The 17,212-nt window shown below is 45.0% G+C and overlaps 6 protein-coding genes across 12 annotated transcripts; 4 read left to right on the forward strand and 2 right to left on the reverse strand.

The window, feature by feature from the left end:
• The first annotated feature begins 137 nt into the window (after positions 1 to 137).
• LOC9654876 (transcription factor-like protein DPB) lies at positions 138 to 2,346 on the forward strand. Of its 5 annotated transcripts, none has more exons than XM_024668976.1 (11): positions 138 to 431; positions 509 to 634; positions 687 to 915; positions 973 to 1,052; positions 1,114 to 1,157; positions 1,217 to 1,279; positions 1,355 to 1,498; positions 1,552 to 1,629; positions 1,691 to 1,792; positions 1,847 to 1,917; positions 1,972 to 2,346. In XM_024668976.1, exons 1-11 carry the CDS (start codon positions 428 to 430, stop codon positions 2,228 to 2,230), a joined length of 1,200 nt encoding a protein of 399 aa, XP_024524744.1. In that variant the 5' UTR covers positions 138 to 427; the 3' UTR covers positions 2,231 to 2,346. The 5 variants fall into 5 exon arrangements, with proteins under 5 accessions (XP_024524744.1, XP_024524746.1, XP_024524745.1 ...); XM_024668978.1 differs by having other exon boundaries at positions 1,358 to 1,498; XM_024668977.1 differs by having other exon boundaries at positions 976 to 1,052.
• A 37-nt stretch (positions 2,347 to 2,383) lies between these two features.
• On the forward strand, positions 2,384 to 3,741 carry LOC9654104 (histone-lysine N-methyltransferase SUVR3). Of its 2 annotated transcripts, none has more exons than XM_024668980.1 (4): positions 2,384 to 2,723; positions 2,777 to 2,826; positions 2,871 to 3,219; positions 3,284 to 3,741. In XM_024668980.1, exons 1-4 carry the CDS (start codon positions 2,384 to 2,386, stop codon positions 3,664 to 3,666), a joined length of 1,122 nt encoding a protein of 373 aa, XP_024524748.1. In that variant the 3' UTR covers positions 3,667 to 3,741. The 2 variants fall into 2 exon arrangements, with proteins under 2 accessions (XP_024524748.1, XP_024524749.1); XM_024668981.1 differs by having other exon boundaries at positions 2,530 to 2,723; positions 2,791 to 2,826.
• On the reverse strand, positions 3,670 to 5,391 carry LOC9654105 (probable protein S-acyltransferase 17). Its single transcript, XM_002964591.2, has 10 exons — positions 5,222 to 5,391; positions 5,082 to 5,175; positions 4,927 to 5,021; positions 4,709 to 4,876; positions 4,578 to 4,650; positions 4,436 to 4,488; positions 4,289 to 4,380; positions 4,196 to 4,242; positions 4,014 to 4,139; positions 3,670 to 3,969 (listed from the first exon to the last, which is right to left on the reverse strand). Exons 1-10 carry the CDS (start codon positions 5,386 to 5,388, stop codon positions 3,739 to 3,741), a joined length of 1,146 nt encoding a protein of 381 aa, XP_002964637.2. The 5' UTR covers positions 5,389 to 5,391; the 3' UTR covers positions 3,670 to 3,738.
• Positions 5,392 to 5,422: 31 nt separating this feature from the next.
• Positions 5,423 to 6,939, forward strand: LOC9654877. Of its 2 annotated transcripts, XM_024668983.1 has the most exons (5): positions 5,429 to 5,646; positions 5,698 to 5,978; positions 6,284 to 6,342; positions 6,415 to 6,474; positions 6,590 to 6,939. In XM_024668983.1, exons 1-5 carry the CDS (start codon positions 5,472 to 5,474, stop codon positions 6,759 to 6,761), a joined length of 747 nt encoding a protein of 248 aa, XP_024524751.1. In that variant the 5' UTR covers positions 5,429 to 5,471; the 3' UTR covers positions 6,762 to 6,939. The 2 variants fall into 2 exon arrangements, with proteins under 2 accessions (XP_024524750.1, XP_024524751.1); XM_024668982.1 differs by having other exon boundaries at positions 5,423 to 5,978.
• A 350-nt stretch (positions 6,940 to 7,289) lies between these two features.
• Positions 7,290 to 9,077, forward strand: LOC9654106 (homeobox-leucine zipper protein HOX20). The gene is made up of 3 exons (XM_002964202.2): positions 7,290 to 7,850; positions 7,906 to 8,285; positions 8,357 to 9,077. The coding sequence occupies exons 1-3, from the start codon at positions 7,739 to 7,741 to the stop codon at positions 8,855 to 8,857; spliced, it is 993 nt and encodes a 330-aa protein (XP_002964248.2). The 5' UTR covers positions 7,290 to 7,738; the 3' UTR covers positions 8,858 to 9,077.
• A 62-nt stretch (positions 9,078 to 9,139) lies between these two features.
• On the reverse strand, positions 9,140 to 11,019 carry LOC9654107 (DDB1- and CUL4-associated factor 8). Its single transcript, XM_024668975.1, has 5 exons — positions 10,893 to 11,019; positions 10,568 to 10,819; positions 10,345 to 10,488; positions 9,439 to 10,269; positions 9,140 to 9,379 (listed from the first exon to the last, which is right to left on the reverse strand). The coding sequence occupies exons 1-5, from the start codon at positions 10,983 to 10,985 to the stop codon at positions 9,251 to 9,253; spliced, it is 1,449 nt and encodes a 482-aa protein (XP_024524743.1). The 5' UTR covers positions 10,986 to 11,019; the 3' UTR covers positions 9,140 to 9,250.
• Positions 11,020 to 17,212: the final 6,193 nt, after the last annotated feature.

Below are 17,212 nucleotides of genomic sequence, written 5' to 3' on the forward strand. Positions count from 1 at the left end.
GGAGCGACCGCCACGGGGCACGTCCTCCACGTGGCGGCTCAACAGCAACTTGGCATCTACCGTCATGCTGACGGAATATCCGTGGCACCGGTTTTAAGTGTAAGATAACAGATACCCAGTTAACAGACTACCTTTACAGTTTCCCCGCCATTTATAACAAGGGAGAGAAGAGGGAGAGAGCTATGGCGAGTGTCACTCGCGAATCACACTCTTAGCAGCAGCAGCGTCACATTTCGTGCGCCATTGCTGGGGATAGATTCGCGGGGGCGCTCATTCTTTCAGTGTTGGGCTTATAGGGTTTTTGAGGAGGTCGGGATTTTCTGGCGGCCAGGAGCGCGGCAGGAGCTAGCGCAATGAGTTCTTGCTGCTGAGCGCCCGGAATCGGCAGCGATTTCTTTGCGACTACGGCGAAGAATTCGTCACGGGGATGGGTATGTGTGTTTTCGCGCCCTAACTTTTGGTTTTTTTTTTCTCGGTGAAGCTCAAGTTTGGTGTGTGTATGCTCCAGGATCTACTAAGAAAGGGATCAATAATTCTGGTTTTAAGACAGCTACGAGAAGTAGCACGAGGATCTCCGTGGACGATGTGATGAACTTGCGCCCGCGCAATGGTGAGAACGCTACTTTCCATCAAGGTAAGCTCGATTGTCATACAAGATCTTTGGCTTACTTTGTTTTCCTTGTCAGGCGATCAAAGTCAGTTCTACGGAGGATCCGATCTTCCATGCAATAACAATCTTTCGCCAAGTACGTCCGGACGGTTTGCTGGTCCATCAGTCTCGATGGACAGTGGAAGCATGGGATCTCCTTCCCGATGCAGCGACGTTGCAATGTTTACTCCCGGATCAAATGAAGCCACCGGGAGGTTTTCACAAGCCGAGAGCTATGACGAGCCAGCTTCTCCAGACATGGTCGGGTATGTTAGCTTTGAGTCTTTTTTTCTCTCGAACCACTGAGGAATCACGTAAGACAGTAGAAAGAAGAAGCGTGGGCATCGTGCAGCGATTGGGGGAGAGAAAGGAGGCAAGGGATTGCGGCATTTTAGCATGAAAGGTAAAGCATCGATCTCTTATCGTTCCGAACGTATCACTGCAATGCTCCGCTATTCTTTCAGTTTGTGAGAAAGTCGAAAGCAAAGGCCGTACGACTTATAACGAAGTAAGCTTTCATCTCCTGTGTGTTTCTTTTTGTAAATTTCTGACACGGTGATCCGTCAGGTGGCCGACGAGCTTGTAGCCGAGTTCACAAATCCAAATGGTCTAGTCGGCTCTCCGGACCAGGTGAAGCTTTCTTAAGCCAGTTTTTGCCAGTTTCTTACTGATGTTTTGGCTCTAATTTATCTCTCTTTACATTAGCAGTACGATGAAAAAAACATCAGAAGACGTGTGTACGATGCTCTGAACGTTCTTATGGCCATGGACATTATATCCAAAGAAAAGAAGGAGATCCAATGGAAAGGGCTCCCAAGCACCAGTTTCACCGATGCCGAGCAGCTGAAGGTAGGTTCCCATGCGGTTTTTCGATTAAGTTGAAGTAGTTTTATGACCTACAGTTCGTGCAGGAAGAACAGCTGCGCGTCCGCTCGAGGATAGAAAAGAAGAAGAAGTATCTACAGGAGCTGCAAGATCAGGTCCGCGGATTTTTCTGATTTATTTCTGGCTCACTGTCCTGACGTTAAAACTTTGTGGAAGATCGTAGGCATTCAAAATCTCATTCATCGGAATGAGAGAATGTACAACGGCACTGGGAACTTTCCTGCTGGAGGCGTTGCATTGCCTTTCATTCTTGTACAGGTAAGAGTTTTCTCTTCCCAGCGATGCTGTTTAAATGCTGACTCGCCCCTACAGACTCGACCCCAAGCAACCGTTGAAGTCGAGATATCCGAAGACATGCAAGTAGTTCACTTCGATTTCAACAGGTACCAAATAGCTTTGTCTTTTCTCGCGACTACAATCAACTTTCTCTGTTCCAGCTCGCCATTCGAGCTCCACGACGACGCCTCCATCCTCAAAGCCATGAATTTCTGCGACCCGGGGTCCAAGCCTGGCGGGGGATCCAAGCACGAGAATGGAGGCTTCGACGCGAGCCCGATGGACGATGGCTCCTCCCCTCTGCCGAGCATGTATCACCACCACCACCACCACGGCCGGTCCCCCCGGATGATGAAAAATGGCCTCTCGCCGCCGCCACTGCCAGGAATTCTCAAGGCCCGCGTCAAACAGGAGCACTAAGTACCGAGGGAAAAAACATCATCACCCAAGAACGTTTTTTGCAATAAGAGGTTGCAAGAGATTCTTGTTTAAGTCAACGGTCAACAGTCAAAATCTGTAGTCCATGATTTTTATTTTAGGGTTCTTGCATTCCCGTTAATTTTAGGGTTCTTGATGGAGAATGTCTTGCCGTGGCTCGAGCCGCGCGATGTGGCAGCGCTGGCGCTTACTTGCAGGACGATGGCAGCGGCAGCAAGGGATCTCACATCGTGCCGTGCCGCGGATGCAGCGCAAGGGTTGGAAGGCTTCGCGATCCCGGTGGTGAATTGCGTGGACGAATGCCGCTACCCTTACTTCGAGTACTCGCCGGTGTCTGTTCTTGCGAGGGAGAGGAGGGCATTTGCCTTTCCGAGATCCATTTCCGAGAAGAATGCCGCTGGTTTTGATTACGGGCAGTTTGGAGGCGATGGTTGCCGCTGCATTGACTGCTGCCGAGGAGAACAAGAAGATCCAGGTATGATGAGAGAATTTCCTGGTTTCTTTCTCTTAGGGGCTGAAAGTTGTCAGGATTTCCTTCACAGGCACCGGATGATTTGACTAGCGCGATCGAACTTTTGGTAATTTTCTGTTTTCTCGTTCGTGCCTAAAGACTTTGATCCAGGATGAAGATGATGATAGCGACGAAGCACTCCCGAGCAAAAAGAAAAGGCGGCTCTCGTCCAGCTCCTGTCCCTGCGGTCGGACGATCTTCGGCGAGCGAGCATACGATTCAAACTCTCCCAGGCTCTTGAGTTTCCAAAACCAGAGAGAAGAAGAAGCTCCAACTCCCGACGATCTTCCACTGATCTACGAGTGCGGCCCTGCTTGCTCGTGCACCATCCAATGCTGCCACAGGCTCTCCCAGCGCGGCGCCTCCGCCGAGCTCAAGGTTGTGAGGCATCCAACCAAAGGCTGGAGCTTACATGCAGCGCAGGACATCAAACCGGGAGCTTTCATCTGCGAGTACGCTGGTAAGAAAGAAAAGTTCTTCCTTCTCTACTTATCGTGCTCCTTTGTCTCTTCGCGTTTGTGCAGGAGAGCTCTTGACGACCAAGGAAGCTCGGAAAAGGCACCAAACTTACGACCAATCCCCGAGAGCTACGAGCCTTTTGGTGGTGAGAGAACATCTTCCAAAGGGCGACGCATGCCTCCGATTCAACATCGATGCCACCAACGTAGGCAACATTGCCAGGTTCATCAATCACTCCTGCGACGGTGGCAATCTCCTCTCGTGCCTCGTCCGCTCAGCAGGCTGCTGCGTCCCCAGGCTGGCTTTCTTCACGCGCAAAGAGATCCAGTCAGGCCAAGAACTTACTTTCAGCTATGGTGTCGTCGAACCGGGACTAGAATCGAGTTCGAGGGCCTGTTTTTGTGGAACAAGCCAGTGCCGAGGAATCCTGCCTTCTGAAAAAACATGAGCCTTTCTAGACATGGATCTTCTTTCGGGTATATATTGTCTGTAACTGTAAGAAACAAAAATGGTGTTTTGGTTACCTCTGCTTCGAGTGAACTTTGTCTTTGTGTTTCAACGGAAAGAGAACCTCGCCGAAGTTCCTTGCCATTCCGCTGTTGTATATATTTTCAGCTCTATCCGGATCGGATTTCCTTCTAGCACTCCAAAACCCGCAACCATTCCAGAGTGACTTCGACGTTTTGCCAGGATCTTCAGATTTACCATTAGCATCAGTGTACCATCTCGTGTAAGCTTCCCATTTGTAGACCTGTAAGTGCCAGTAAGAGCAAACGAAGAATCTAAAACACTGACCTCGTTTGTTGTGGTGTTCCTGGCTATCAAGTACAAGTGATAGACCAGAAAAGACGCCAGTAGAATGGAGACAACGAACAAGAACATGAGCAGGAGCACTTGATGATTGTAGAACGTTATCACCCACTGGCGTCAAACAAAACATCAGAAAACATTAAATTCGGCGATACAAACTTTCATACCTGCACAAGATGTGGCAGCTTGTCATAGAAAGTGACCATTCCATAAACTGTAAAAACGACTACTAGTCAAGCAGTTGAAGACCTGAAACTCACATGATAGCCTTTCCATGACTCCATATCTCATGACCTCTCCGGCAAGTATGGCTACCAACAGGCTGACTCCGTAGCAGCAGAGTATAGAGTGCCTGACAAGAAAAGAAGCTAAGTTTTCAGTGATTTTGCTAGAATAATCCGGCCTACCAGATCAAAAAGAATACGAAGTATCTGAGATTGTTGGCGCCGATGCAAGTGTTCTGCAACAAGTTGAGGTAAGACGCTATGTTCGACCACAAACAACAGAACAAGAAAGCTCGTCTTCACACAAACATGATGCAGGACTGACCATCCATCCACAGTGGTGATCAAAACGGGCAATGCAGCGGTTACAAATGCTGCAGTGTTTTGATCTTGCTGGTCTGCAAACGTAGGTACATGTTAGATTGACTTCACAAGAAAGAAATCCGGCTCCCTCACCGTGGAATGTTGCACGTTGGACAGATCTTCTCCGTGTAAATGATGCCATCAAAAGGATAGATGTCTTCGTGCGTAGCCAAGTTCGAAGCAGTGATTGTTCCAGGATCAGAAAAACTAGCTAGCAAAAAGATGGCGATGCCCACTAAAACTGCCGAGGGTCCCAAAAATCTGATCGCAAAAATAACTTGAGAATGGTCACGAAAGAAGGGCTGCCATACCTGTGTATCGAGGAAAGAAATCTCCCGGGAATGTACTTGAACGAAGTGGAGTAGAAGACAGAGAAACCTCCAACGATAAGAGACAAGTAAAAGAGCTACGCACAAGAAAGACCGATCAATCGTAGCAAAAACTTATCGATCGAGAGAGAACAAACCTGCAAAATTGGATTTGGCCGCTCGCAGCAAATATGTTCTACAAATTCGTAGCCTCGGACACCTCTAGATCCGAGACAGAGCCGGAGAATTTCCCTGAAATGCGAGGAGTTAGCCATTCTAGAACCTAAATCATACTTACTGGACGCAGTCGCAGGCTCCTCCTCCGATCCAAGAATGCAGCGCACGAACAGGCGTGCGATCGAACACCGGCCAGTTGCCACACAGCAGCGCCACCAGCACGAACAGGAGAAACCCTAGATAGACGAGGAGGAGCCATTCCTCGAGGAGAATATCCACGAGCTCCATTCAAAACTCAAGCTTGAATAGTAGAAACATTATGGTCATGGGCCATGCATGCCCATGCCTGACCGGCATGGTAATCCGCCGCGATGCACATCCATGACCAATGGGCTACATCCATGGCAAGAGCCCTAATTCTCTTGCCAGCGCCGCGATGCCGCCTCCTCTCGCGAGCGTCGCTGAGGAAGGGGGGCAAATTCATCGTCACGACGGACAAGCGAGTGATCAATGTAAGCGAGCTCGGCGCTCTTCTAGCTGCGACAGGTAGAGATTCCTCTCTTTCTCCAGGATTTCGACGCGATCGTCGAAATGTAGGTCAGAATTGCCACCAGTTTCCACAGATTGCCGGCGATGGACGCGTCTCCAGGGTTGACGATGCGAAGCTCCAGAGGGCTCTGGATTTCAGCGACATCGCGGTGGCGATCTACGTCAAGGGCCGATCAATCCCTGGCGGTGATTATATGGAAAGGACGTGGAGCGAAGCTAGGGAAGGAGTTTGGGACCGTCTAAACTCCGACAAAGCTCCCAAGTGCTTGGTAGCGTTTGGTCGTGCGGTGTCTGATAAAACACTGGCTGGATCCATCCACGACTTGGCGGTAAGTTCATCCCTTTCCCTGGCTGATTTCTTTGTTCCAGTTTTCTTTTTTCGACTTCCTCATTTTTTTCGCTCTTTGTCGCGATCACTTCCTCGACTTTGAGAATGCGACCTTTCCTTGTTGGTGTTCACGTACTGGGTATGTACTCATTTTGGCTGATTTGTTTGCTATACTTTCGTTCTAGTGTTTTTTTCTTCTCGACTTCCTCATCTTTCTTTCCTTTCGCTCTTCGCCGTGATCACTTCCTCGACTTTGAGAATTTGAGAATGCGATCTTTCCTTATTGGTTCACAAGTGCTCTTATAGGTTGCTCCTTCGATGCAAAGGCAAGGGCTTGGGCGTCATGTTTTGCAGCGGCTAGCACGGTAGAGTGTTTTTCTATTAAGATTATTTTGTTCTAAACTCGAGGCTTCTTTTTCCTTTGTCGTCTTCCACAGTTATATGTACTACACACTGGACATTGCAGACATCTCAGTGCTCACTCGACCTGAAAACATGTAAGGCCTCTTTTGTTTTGTTATTCCTTCGTGGGAAAAGCCTGCTACTCGTCCCTGTCCAATTGTGATATGGATCTCGAAATTGCTAGCTGCTGCTTACCTCTTCCTCCTGCAGGCCTTTCTTCGCAAGTTGTGGCTTCAAGCCAGACGCGCTGTGCTCCACCTCTATGCTGTACACAAAGACGCCACCCGTGAACTCCAAAACTTACCATGAAGCTACCCGTGCGGGGAAAATGACCCTGCTCGTTCCAGCTCCTTCTGTCAAGGCAAGCTTTACCGCGTTCTAAATCATTCTCTCGAGCTAAAGTTCGATCGGCCGATGCTCTCTCGCCGAGATTGTTGATACTCTTTCAAGTTTTTCCAGGACTCGCAGACACTTCGAAGTTTTACTGCCAGCCTGAAGAGATGAGATGGAAAAAAATAAAGTGTAATACAAGGACCGATTAAAGGTATATATGGAATCTCTATCGCTGTAGCTAAAGAACGAGTAGCTAACTTTCGAGAGGGCGGCCCACCAAAGACGCACGCCGGGTTGCTTTCCCTGGCGGGGCCTATATGACGGTTTGGACCACATGGTCTGGCACATGATGACTTGTGGCCCATGGCTCAAATGACGTGCGTGAGTTCGATACCCGAGAGTGACAAGACAGCTACGTACTTATAATCTGATAATCTGGGGAAAGAAAGAAAGCTGGGCCACTCTGTTGGGCCCCATGGGCCAGAAACAACTGAAAGGTACGGCAGTTTTCTAGTGGGCGCGCGAATCTTTGTTTTAGTAGGGAAGGGAATATTCACCACATAGAAGAAAGTGAGCGGAGTGAATAGGTCTTGTCGCGTTTTATTCTCTCTTCTCTCTTTGCTTTTGTCAATGGCGCGGCTGGCACGGCTGGAGACGAAGCTGAAATTTCCGTCCCTTCGCTCGCGAAATCCTTGAGAGTGCCGGGCGAGTAGCGGAAATCTGCGAGGTTCTTGGTCCATGGAGGTGGAATTGGGAGGTGATGACGAGGAGAGCAGTAGTTCTTGGACGCCCCGAGGCATTTCGAGGTAGATGTGTTCTTGCGAGGTAGCATGAGCGTTCTGGCTGAGAATCTTATGGGGATCGAGCGCTCTTGCTGAGAATCTCGCGATCTGGCATGGGGATCGGGTCTCTCTGCTGAGAATCTGGCGAAATAACATGGGGATCGGACGGTCGGGCTGAGAATCTCTGCGATTCAACCGGTTTCAAGTGTTCTTGCAGGGAAATCTCATTCATGGGACCTTTGTGATGCCGAGGGTCAAAGACGCCGCCGACAGGCGAATCCAGCGACCTTCCATCCAGCGCCAAGCGAGATCTCTTCACGGCGGCAATGCAGGAATCGCTGTAAACCCCGTGGAAGGTAACATATTCCTTCGCAATCTCTAGAACTTGGGCCGAAATATTTTTTATTCTAGGTGCTATGAAGATCGTTCCTCAAAATCCCAAGCGACCGATCATGGATCACGCATCCGACGAGGAGGATGCCATCGACGACGATCCAGGCGCGGGGCAGCAGCATCACATCGAGAAGAAGAGGCGGCTGAGCGTGGATCAAGTGAAGTCCCTGGAGAGGCACTTTGAGCAGGACAACAAGCTGGAGCCGGAGCGCAAGCTCCAGCTTGCCAAAGAATTGAGCCTCCAGCCCCGCCAAGTCGCTGTGTGGTTCCAAAACAGGCGGGCCAGGTGGAAGACCAAGCAGCTTGAAAAGGACTACGACGCGCTCAAGGAAAATCTGGACGCTCTCCGCGGCGACTACAAATCTCTGTTGAAAGAGAAGCAAGAGCTCGAGGCCGAGGTATGTCAGATATTTTTTCTTTTCGTCCTTTCCTTTGCCTTTTGATTTTCATCTCGGGATTCCTCCTCCAGGTGAATCGGCTTAACGATCTACTCTCGTCCAAGCAAGAGGAGACGAAAGTGGTGGACGTGGGTGATGGTCACAGCAACAAAACAAAGGAGAGTGAGGGCAATTCCGCAATCACGGTGACTGCCACTACTACTATTACTACTCCGACGATTGCCACCCGAAAGGATTGCTCGATCAACTCGTGGGATAGCGACGGCGGCAGTGAGATTGTGGACGATGATCCGGCAATCACTCCTCGTCCGGATCAGAGCGAGAGCGGCCGTTTCTCGTTACACGACGACGAGGATCGCGTCCTCATGAATCCGTTGGAGTGTCACATTGCCGCAAACTTCGACGACACATACACGAATTCGATGGTTTACTCGTCGTCCCCGCCGCCACCTCCTCCCCCCGACGATCGGATGATCCCCAAGCTCGAGGACACGGGATACGACAGTGCTACTGCTGGGGGATTCTTTGATTTGGATGATCAAGGCTCGCTTTCGTGGTGGGATTGGTCTTGACGAGGAGAAATCGGGGATGGATGGATGGAGATGGGTAAAATTGAGAGTTCAAAGGTACAGTGTATTTTTCTAAGTTTTGGTTGATCAAACTTTAGTATAAGCTAGGTAGAGAGAGAGAGGGAAAAAATATCAGGGCCGATGTCAAATGGCTCGGACCATGGAAAATGTACACAAAGATGAAACAAAGCAATAAAAGTTCTATAGGCCACTGTTAACCTTTTTTAAGGATATATTCCCTGTACAACTTTATTGAAATTCAAGAAGAAAAGTGTTTACTCCATCTCCTTAAATTGTGAAAGGCTAAAGTTTGAGTTATAACACAAGATTATAAGGTCTGGCTAACCTCCAGATTTGCATTTCCTTTTCTCTTTCCCTGTTCTTCCACATTGCTCCTCATCTTCGTCGTCTCACGCGCCTGAAGCGATCGAAATCGCCCATATGCGCTGCGTGGATGAGGCTGAGCATAAGAAAGTCAGGTATGGAGTGCTTGTCCTCTCGACTAAGCTTGTTCTTCTCCATAACCTGGGGAAAACGCAAACCGCAGAGAAGAAGAATCACAAAAAAGAAGGATTTTCACGTACCTTATGAGCGTTCTTTGGAAGCGGCTGGATCGCTGGAGCCGTGGGAGCCCAGATCTTGACACTGTCGTCCATGCCGCTGGTGGCAAGAACGGTGACGCTGGGATGCGGCTCCAGACAATTGACGACCTGGCGATCGCCCTCCATCATCGCGACGAGCTCCGCGCCTCGCTTCTTCCAGATGAAGATGTTGCCACAGTCGGAGCCACTGACCACGTACTCGCAGTTTGGACCGAAAAAGTTGACGCCCTTGACGGTCTGCGCGTTCCTGTGGCCCTTGTAAACCTCGTACTCTTTCTTCTCGTTCTCCTCGTTTTGATCTCCTTTGTCTCTTGCTTTTCCTTCGCGGTTGCCTTCCTCTTTGTTCTCTTCTTTGCTAACGTTACGCTTGCCTTCTTCTGCCTCGTTGGTGGCTTTGCCGCCTCCTTCGGCTTTGTTTGGAAACCGTGTGGCTGCTGCTGCTTCTTCCTTGGTGCTGGAAGAAGCGCTGGGACTTGGCGGAGAAGGGCCGAGTCCTCCACCTTTGTCAAAGAGATAGATGAGCTCGTCGTTGTAGGAGATGAGGAGCTCCTCTTGCTGGGAGTACGCGACGCATGTAATGTGGACGTGCTGCTTGGTGCCGATGAGGTGCTTTGGAGCGAAGACGTCGACGGGGGAATCCACTTCGCCGCTGGAGCTGACCTTGCGGATGTCGTAGACTCGAGCAAACTCGTCGGATCCTCCCACGGCGAAATAGTTTGGGTTGCGCGGGTTGATGACAATGGCGTTGAGGTAGATCACGGGACGCCCCTTGCAAGTGACGATCTTCATGTTGCTGCCCTCTCGCAAATCGAACTGCAAGAGCCAAAATAAAAAGACAACTTTTCGAATGAAAACACCCCGAAAGGAAGAGAAAGAACGTTGGCTTACTTGACGAACATCGCCATCTTCTCCACAGCTAAAAAATGTTCTCGGGCTTCCAGGCTCGATGGCAAGCTTGTGAGCTCGCCCTCGGTGCTGTGCCAGCTTCTTTGTGCTAACACAACCATTCTCAGGGATTACAGCATGCCTGACCTGTGAATGTAAAAGAGAAGAAAAAAAAAACAGAAGAAAAGAGCTTGGAAGCAAAGAACTTGAGAAGAATGTCACGTACTTGGCCATCGGCAGCACAGGTCACAACGCTTCGATCGTTGGAGAAAGGCATGATCCTGGCCTGGAACACATTGTTGTCATGGCCAGAGTTAAAAGAGAGTTTTTTGGAGCGAGCAGCCCAGTCCCAAAACACAATCTCTTTGTCGTCGGATCCAGAGACGAGAATGTCTCCGCTGGGATTAAAATGCACAGTGTTGACGCATCCATCGTGGCCAGAGAGCTCAGCGTAGCGCTCCAAACGCTGGATTAAATCCTGGAGAGGAGGAAGAAGGGAGGATTGGTTTCTGGCAATGAACCTAGAAATCGATATGGAGAGGGAGATAAACCTTGCAACCGCCAATGTTTAAGGAGAATGCTCGCGGATGTATATTGCCAATCTGCCGCTCCCATAGCTTGCCCAATTCAGAGCACTGTTTCATCTTCTCATCGAGAAAAGACCTAATGGCATCATCTACAAAGATCACCCATCGTTAATAAATTATGTGTATCACGTCACCATTATTGTTATAATTAGCTATGTTGCCTAGTCAGTAAAATATTATTTTGATTGTCATAATTTTGTTATATTAAAAATTAAATTGAAATAGTATTAAAACAATAAATATTGTATTTCACTTTGAAAGAAGAATTGAGGGAATTATGTAACAAATGCTAGGTGAATATAAAAATCAATTCTTGTAAACTTGGATAATATAAATATCTAGAACAAAACATATTCCTAGGCATAAGTAAGAATAAATATTCATTAATAAAATATTAGATATATGAATGCTTGGAATATGGAAAGAGAATACAGAAAATGTGCATATTAATTAACCCAAAAACCCTAATTTATATACAGGAGCAAGTGGTCCAAATTGAAACTAATTTAACAACTATCAAAATCCCACTACACTAATATTAGTATACGGCATCAGAGCCATACACTTAGCCCTCACATCATCCCTCCTCTCAAAATAATGGAAAACCATTAGGGTTCTCTTGTAGTCGAGCCGAGATCTAGAGGAATATTAGGAGGAGGCATCGGCAGATTTATAGGTGGTATTAATTGCTCCTGATCCCTTTGTATGAAGCGTTTCAATCGTTGCACATGCACAATCTTTGGAGGATTGGCCTATTAAACATCATGCCGAACCTCATAAATTTGTGGTCCAACTTGCTACAACACTTGATTCGGTCCTTTCCACTGCACAAGGAGCCCTTTAAATAAACCACGTATGTAAGATGGGGAAAACGGACTAACACCAAATCATCCACTTTGTACTCTGTAGGTGAACGATGATAAAAGTTATAGCGCCGTTGTTGTCCTACTTGTATGCAGCCTAAGTGTTCGGTAGACTCTGCTCAGATAAATGGAAGAATGCTCATCAAATACTGATCCCATAACTTAGCATCGGTAGCTCGCAGCAATCGTGAAGTTAAACCCAAGTCCATTGGTAATATTGGATCATGACCATATAAAAGTTTATATGGTGAAGCACCAACAAAACTTTGCACCCCTATGATATATGCATACCGAAAAGATGATAAATAACCATCCCAATCCGAATGTTGAAAGTTCACATACTTCGCAATCATCTCTTTGAATGTCCGAATGAGTTGTTCCACCAAACCGTTTGATTATGGATGATAAGCACTCGTGAAAGTGTAGTGTATCCCCAACTGAGATGTCAAAACATGAAATGCCTCAATTATAAATGTGGGACTATTATCCGAAAAAATCCACTTTAGACAAGAATGCTGAAACACCACTCAATTGAGGAGGAAGTATTCAACAACAGTTGTAGAGGCGTTAGTAAGAGCACCAACTTCCACCCAACGAGTCAAATAGTTAGAAGTAATAATAATATACTTATTACCAGTAATCAACTATGGAAAAGGTTCCATAAGGTTAAACGCTACTAACTTAAACAGACAGGAAATTGCAATTGACTCCAACCATCCTTCCGCAGCACGAGAGGGAGTATTACGAGCTTGGCACCAAATGCAACTACGCACATATTGGATAATATCACGTCGCATCTTCGGCCAATAGAAAGACATACACAACTTCTCAGTTACACGACGATGTCCCATATGCCCACCTAGAACAAGAGAATCATGGTAGGCATGGAAAAACTGTGGAATAAAGACAAAAGGCACCACTAGCCATAAATGATCACCAGGATCCATCCTCATAAAATAAAGAAGGCTATCTTCAAAGTGATATTGAAAATGTAAATGCTGGAAAGGCAAGTCATTAGCAAGTGATGCAGGATTCACATACCCATCTCGAAGCCTTCGAATCCATAGCTCAATTTTTTAAGTCTCGCGAACCTCATCAAAAGAAGGTAGATTTTGCTCTGTGTCTTGTGGACACTGAACGTTAAGTACAATAACCGCTGATGGCACAGAATCCTTGTCTAAAAAATCCACAAATGCTAGAACAACAGACTCGTCAAAAACATGATAAAAGAGTGGAGAAGGAAGAGGAGCTCGAGAAAGGGCATTAGCATCAGCCATAGAACTCCCTGGGGGATGAACAACATCAAAATCATATATCTGAAGCTTCAAAGCCCATCGAGTAGTACGCCCGATGTCTTGAAGCAAGTGTTGCACCCAAAATTTGGGATTTAGAAGGTCCTATGGTCAAGTCTTGTGGTACCAAGGGATGTTAAGAACTTGGAGGCTTGGTGTGCTTGGCTACTTGTGCCTGTGGGGAGTGTAACCGAACCTTAAATCCAATCTAACCCAGAAAGGGAGATTGGGAGAGATTTGGAAAATCTGTGGATGGATGGCTAATGCTCCATTGCTTATGCAGTGAGTAGCTAAAATCAAGTAGGACCAAGTAAGAGTTGGTACAATAGACGGGAACCTTGGCGAGGGAATTTAGCTAAAGCCAAGGCAATGTTGGTTGGATAGACAAGGTAAGTTGGCAAATTGGAAAGGAAAAAATTGTGGCTTACAACTTGGCATGATTGCACTGCAACCAATCCATACCAAGAATGAGGTCAAAAACTTGACTTAGCACCACCCACAATAACTACAACTCAAGCTCGAGATCACTCACACACACAACCAAGTCTGCCTGATCCCATGCATATGCATGTGTATAGCCATTGCCATAAAGAATGAAAATTGGTTTTGCCGCACGACGCAAGTGTAGACGGCAACGTGTGGCAACACGTTGAGCAATAGGAGATAAACTCAAACCTGTATCAACCAACATGGAGAGAATAATAAAAGACCTCTTGTAATAAAAAGAAGCTTGGAAAGTAAACACTAGATGAACCGGTGCCAAGTGAACCCCTTGATGATACTCCTGAAAGAAAGATGGAGGGGTCATTGACTTATTTGCGCAAGGTCTCTCTGTTACTCGTGCGACTCTTTGTTTCCCGGATGCATCTCAGTGCCAGACCTTGAATTGCAGCAGCACCAACGGGACATTGCTAACACCAAGGTCTCCACCCAAGAAATGGAGGTTGCCAATCTGGAAAATGCCAACAATATCAATAAGTATGACCAACTTCATCACGCGCCCAGTAACAAACATCATGGCCACAACCACGTCCTTGCCCTTGTCCTTGGACTTGAGCAACAGCAGCATTAACCTCCATTGGAACAGGACCATCACCCATAGGAAGTGGAGCTGAAGGACGTGTAGCGAGAAGTGAAAGAAGTGACATCTCATAATGTTGTGCCAAGCGAAGAGCATCATCAATGGTGATGGGAGCAAGTGAATGCACAAGTCCGACAAGATCTTGACGAAGTGTTGGCCACAACATTTCTAGCTTGATCCGCTCCGACATATTTGGCTCCACACGAAGCAAAAGACTTCGGAAACAAACGCCAAATTGCATCACCGACTCAAATAGCTCTTGGCAAAGATGATGGAATTGTTGAAAGGCATCATCACAATCGTCAGCATGTCGGAAAATGCGTTTGAAAACGTCCGAGAGAACACTCCAATCCCCACGAGTGGCTACGCTCAAAGCATTGTACCACTACAACGCTGTCCCTTGGAGACACGTGGGAAACTCACGCAAACATCGAACATCATCCTAAGAATGATATGTGGCAATCACCGTGAAGTGATCAAACCAATTATACACATCATCCCTAGGATTGCTGTGAAAGAATTCTGGCTGAACACGAGGATTGGCACCAAGAGTAAAAGGAGTTATACCACGTGCTATGAACACCGCTATTAATTGAGTTTGGTTGTTCAATTGCAAGCCCATAGCATCAAACAATTGTACCAACTGCTACTCTAGAGTCAAAGGAGGAGATTGTTGATCTGCTATAAAGATGAACAAAAAAGAAAGAGTAAAAGAAGAGAAATGACAAAAAGCTAGAAAGAAATAATAGATCTAGACAATGCAAAAAGCTAAATCTCAACTAAAATCTTGAAAGGAAAGAACAAATAAAAGGAAATGGAAAAAGTTAAATCTAAACAATGCAAAAGTTAGATTTAAATCAAAATCTCAAATCCAAGTACTCTTCAAGGACAATCAAAAGTGCCCCTCACCTCCACCAATATGAGTGCTTGGAATATAGAAAGGGAATACAGAAAATGTGTATATCAATTAACCCAAAAGCCCTAACTTATATATAGGAGCGAGTGGTTCGAATTGAAACCAATCTGACAGCTACCAAAATCCCATTACATTAATATCAGTGCATTATAGTTGTACACTTGGCCCTCATAGATACAAATAATTCTTTGGAAATATAAATAATTAGAAAAATATCTGACCTAGAAAAAATTAAAATGAAATTTCTATTATTATTAATATGTTATACATAAATTATATTTTTACTTGGGATAAACTTATATTAAGATTTTATCAAATAAAAATGAAAAATCACTAAGATTAATTATTACTCATTTATTTCGAATATTTCGAAAATAAAACAATAAAGTTTTATAAATATTAATATATTACTACCAAGATCAATTCAAGAAAATAATTACTAGCAAAATCTTTTGTAAATATATATGCTATAGAAACTGTAATTCCATAGTATTATTTACTAATAAATTATAATTACAGTTAGGAAAAAGATTTCAAATATTACTGCTTAATTAAATATTGCATACAGTATCTTAGTTTTTCGAATAATGAGTTAGATTGTAAATAGCTAAGGCTACATATAAAAATATAATATATACTTCTATTGTTAAAATTGATTTGCTTTTTTGTATTAACACTTGAAACTTTGATCAGGATCCTACACATACATAAAACTAAGTCAACCCACATTTGATTTTGGGTTTCATATGTTATAGTGATATTTAGACCGGCCATTTATATAAAATATAGTTTTCTTTACTATATTTTTAAATACTGTTAAATTAAATTATAAAAGTTAATTTTGACCTAAAATATTCAAATATTATATTACTTTATAAAACTAGGTAAAGTTGATTATTTTATTCATAAAGCATTAAAAATAAAGCTATTCACTTAAAATTAGATATTCACTCTCGAGTAACCTATTCAACAAAGTTCAAATCTCTAGTAGTTTTGGATTTTGATTTCGTGATGCAACCAAAAACACACATAATCTATCACCTCATGGATACAACTTGTCATGCAAGAGCATTGTGTATTACCATATGGATAGCCTAAAATCTTTTTATACCACACTTCTATCACTATAGCAGAACTTACTATTAGAGTCTAGCTAGCACTTAGCACCTAATGTCCCAATCTTTGCACCCATGAATTTACTTGGTAAAGAAAGTAAAAAACTTAGCATCATGATGACTATGTAGATCTAGCACAATGAGAAGCATGTAATCTACTCCTCTAGTGCCAGTGGCTGAGAAACTACATGTCAAGCAATTTTTCAATGTAATGGCCAACATAATCCTCCCAATGTAAAGATCACAAAGAAAGTTACCATCTAAGCATAAGCTCAAGCCAAGATTAATTGCCACAGCTATTGCTGCAAGATCTCACTCCACTTTTGCATTTTCTAGAGCTTGTGCTACCACCTAAAAAACATAAAAGAACTCTTAAAACTTCCATTGAAAGGAGAATAGCTTACTTTGTTGATTGCTTACTCATGGTTTAGATGTGCTACTAGAGGCATCACACCACTATACTATCGAAGAAACTTTGTGTTGAATCTAAAGAAACAAAACAAAATAGAATAAAAACAAAGAAGAGAGAAAAAAAAAAGTACTTGTGATCTTAGTGACTCTCCCAAAATCTTTCTATCACTAGTGACCTGATACAAAGTTTGAGAAAATGCAATCTCACTGCAAGAAAATCCACTTACAACAGCACCTCCAGTATTGTTGCAGCTCATCTCAATTCCCAAAACAGGCAATAGACCAGCAGCCATAGCAAGAAAAGAAAGGGTGCCATGCAGGAATTTGCGCATTTGGGACAAATATGAGATGTTATTGCGAAGGATTGGCAAGGGTATGTGCCAGAGCTTGCAAAACCCCAAAATTTAGGGAAAGAGATTTAAATATAAAAACCTGAAGGCAATAATAATCAGGCCCATTGTCATAGTAGACACTCTCCACTAAACTCTAAAATTTGCCCTCTTAATTTCAACAAGTCTCCATTGCAAAAGGTTTGAGTATCAATGCTAGTTAACACTTTATATGTAAGCACCTTCTTCTCTCACCCCAAGCAAACATCAATATGAT

The sequence above is a fragment of the Selaginella moellendorffii genome, unplaced genomic scaffold (genome assembly GCF_000143415.4).
Source record: "Selaginella moellendorffii unplaced genomic scaffold, v1.0 SELMOscaffold_4, whole genome shotgun sequence".
In the NCBI taxonomy this organism is placed as follows: Eukaryota; Viridiplantae; Streptophyta; class Lycopodiopsida; order Selaginellales; family Selaginellaceae; genus Selaginella; species Selaginella moellendorffii.

What these genes read in the sequence shown, in the direction of transcription:
- LOC9654876 (XM_024668976.1), top strand. An exon ending in GCGGCATTTTAGCATGAAAG is followed by an intron (nt 1,053 to 1,113) that starts GTAAAGCATCGA and finishes CTATTCTTTCAG; the next exon opens with TTTGTGAGAAAGTCGAAAGC. An exon ending in CCGATGCCGAGCAGCTGAAG is followed by an intron (nt 1,499 to 1,551) that starts GTAGGTTCCCAT and finishes TATGACCTACAG; the next exon opens with TTCGTGCAGGAAGAACAGCT.
- LOC9654104 (XM_024668980.1), top strand. Translation starts at nt 2,384, where the DNA reads ATGGAGAATGTCTTGCCGTGGCTCGAGCCGCGCGATGTGGCAGCGCTG. An exon ending in CTAGCGCGATCGAACTTTTG is followed by an intron (nt 2,827 to 2,870) that starts GTAATTTTCTGT and finishes ACTTTGATCCAG; the next exon opens with GATGAAGATGATGATAGCGA. An exon ending in TTTCATCTGCGAGTACGCTG is followed by an intron (nt 3,220 to 3,283) that starts GTAAGAAAGAAA and finishes GCGTTTGTGCAG; the next exon opens with GAGAGCTCTTGACGACCAAG.
- LOC9654105 (XM_002964591.2), bottom strand. Translation starts at nt 5,388, where the DNA reads ATGGAGCTCGTGGATATTCTCCTCGAGGAATGGCTCCTCCTCGTCTAT. An exon ending in GGCCAAATCCAATTTTGCAG is followed by an intron (nt 5,022 to 5,081) that starts GTTTGTTCTCTC and finishes TCTTGTGCGTAG; the next exon opens with CTCTTTTACTTGTCTCTTAT. An exon ending in AGCTGCCACATCTTGTGCAG is followed by an intron (nt 4,140 to 4,195) that starts GTATGAAAGTTT and finishes GTTTGACGCCAG; the next exon opens with TGGGTGATAACGTTCTACAA.
- LOC9654877 (XM_024668982.1), top strand. Translation starts at nt 5,472, where the DNA reads ATGCACATCCATGACCAATGGGCTACATCCATGGCAAGAGCCCTAATT. An exon ending in GATCCATCCACGACTTGGCG is followed by an intron (nt 5,979 to 6,283) that starts GTAAGTTCATCC and finishes GTGCTCTTATAG; the next exon opens with GTTGCTCCTTCGATGCAAAG. An exon ending in CTCACTCGACCTGAAAACAT is followed by an intron (nt 6,475 to 6,589) that starts GTAAGGCCTCTT and finishes TTCCTCCTGCAG; the next exon opens with GCCTTTCTTCGCAAGTTGTG.
- LOC9654106 (XM_002964202.2), top strand. Translation starts at nt 7,739, where the DNA reads ATGCCGAGGGTCAAAGACGCCGCCGACAGGCGAATCCAGCGACCTTCC. An exon ending in CGCTGTAAACCCCGTGGAAG is followed by an intron (nt 7,851 to 7,905) that starts GTAACATATTCC and finishes TTTTTATTCTAG; the next exon opens with GTGCTATGAAGATCGTTCCT. An exon ending in AGCAAGAGCTCGAGGCCGAG is followed by an intron (nt 8,286 to 8,356) that starts GTATGTCAGATA and finishes TTCCTCCTCCAG; the next exon opens with GTGAATCGGCTTAACGATCT.
- LOC9654107 (XM_024668975.1), bottom strand. Translation starts at nt 10,985, where the DNA reads ATGAAACAGTGCTCTGAATTGGGCAAGCTATGGGAGCGGCAGATTGGC. An exon ending in TAAACATTGGCGGTTGCAAG is followed by an intron (nt 10,820 to 10,892) that starts GTTTATCTCCCT and finishes CCTCCTCTCCAG; the next exon opens with GATTTAATCCAGCGTTTGGA. An exon ending in AAGATGGCGATGTTCGTCAA is followed by an intron (nt 10,270 to 10,344) that starts GTAAGCCAACGT and finishes TGGCTCTTGCAG; the next exon opens with TTCGATTTGCGAGAGGGCAG.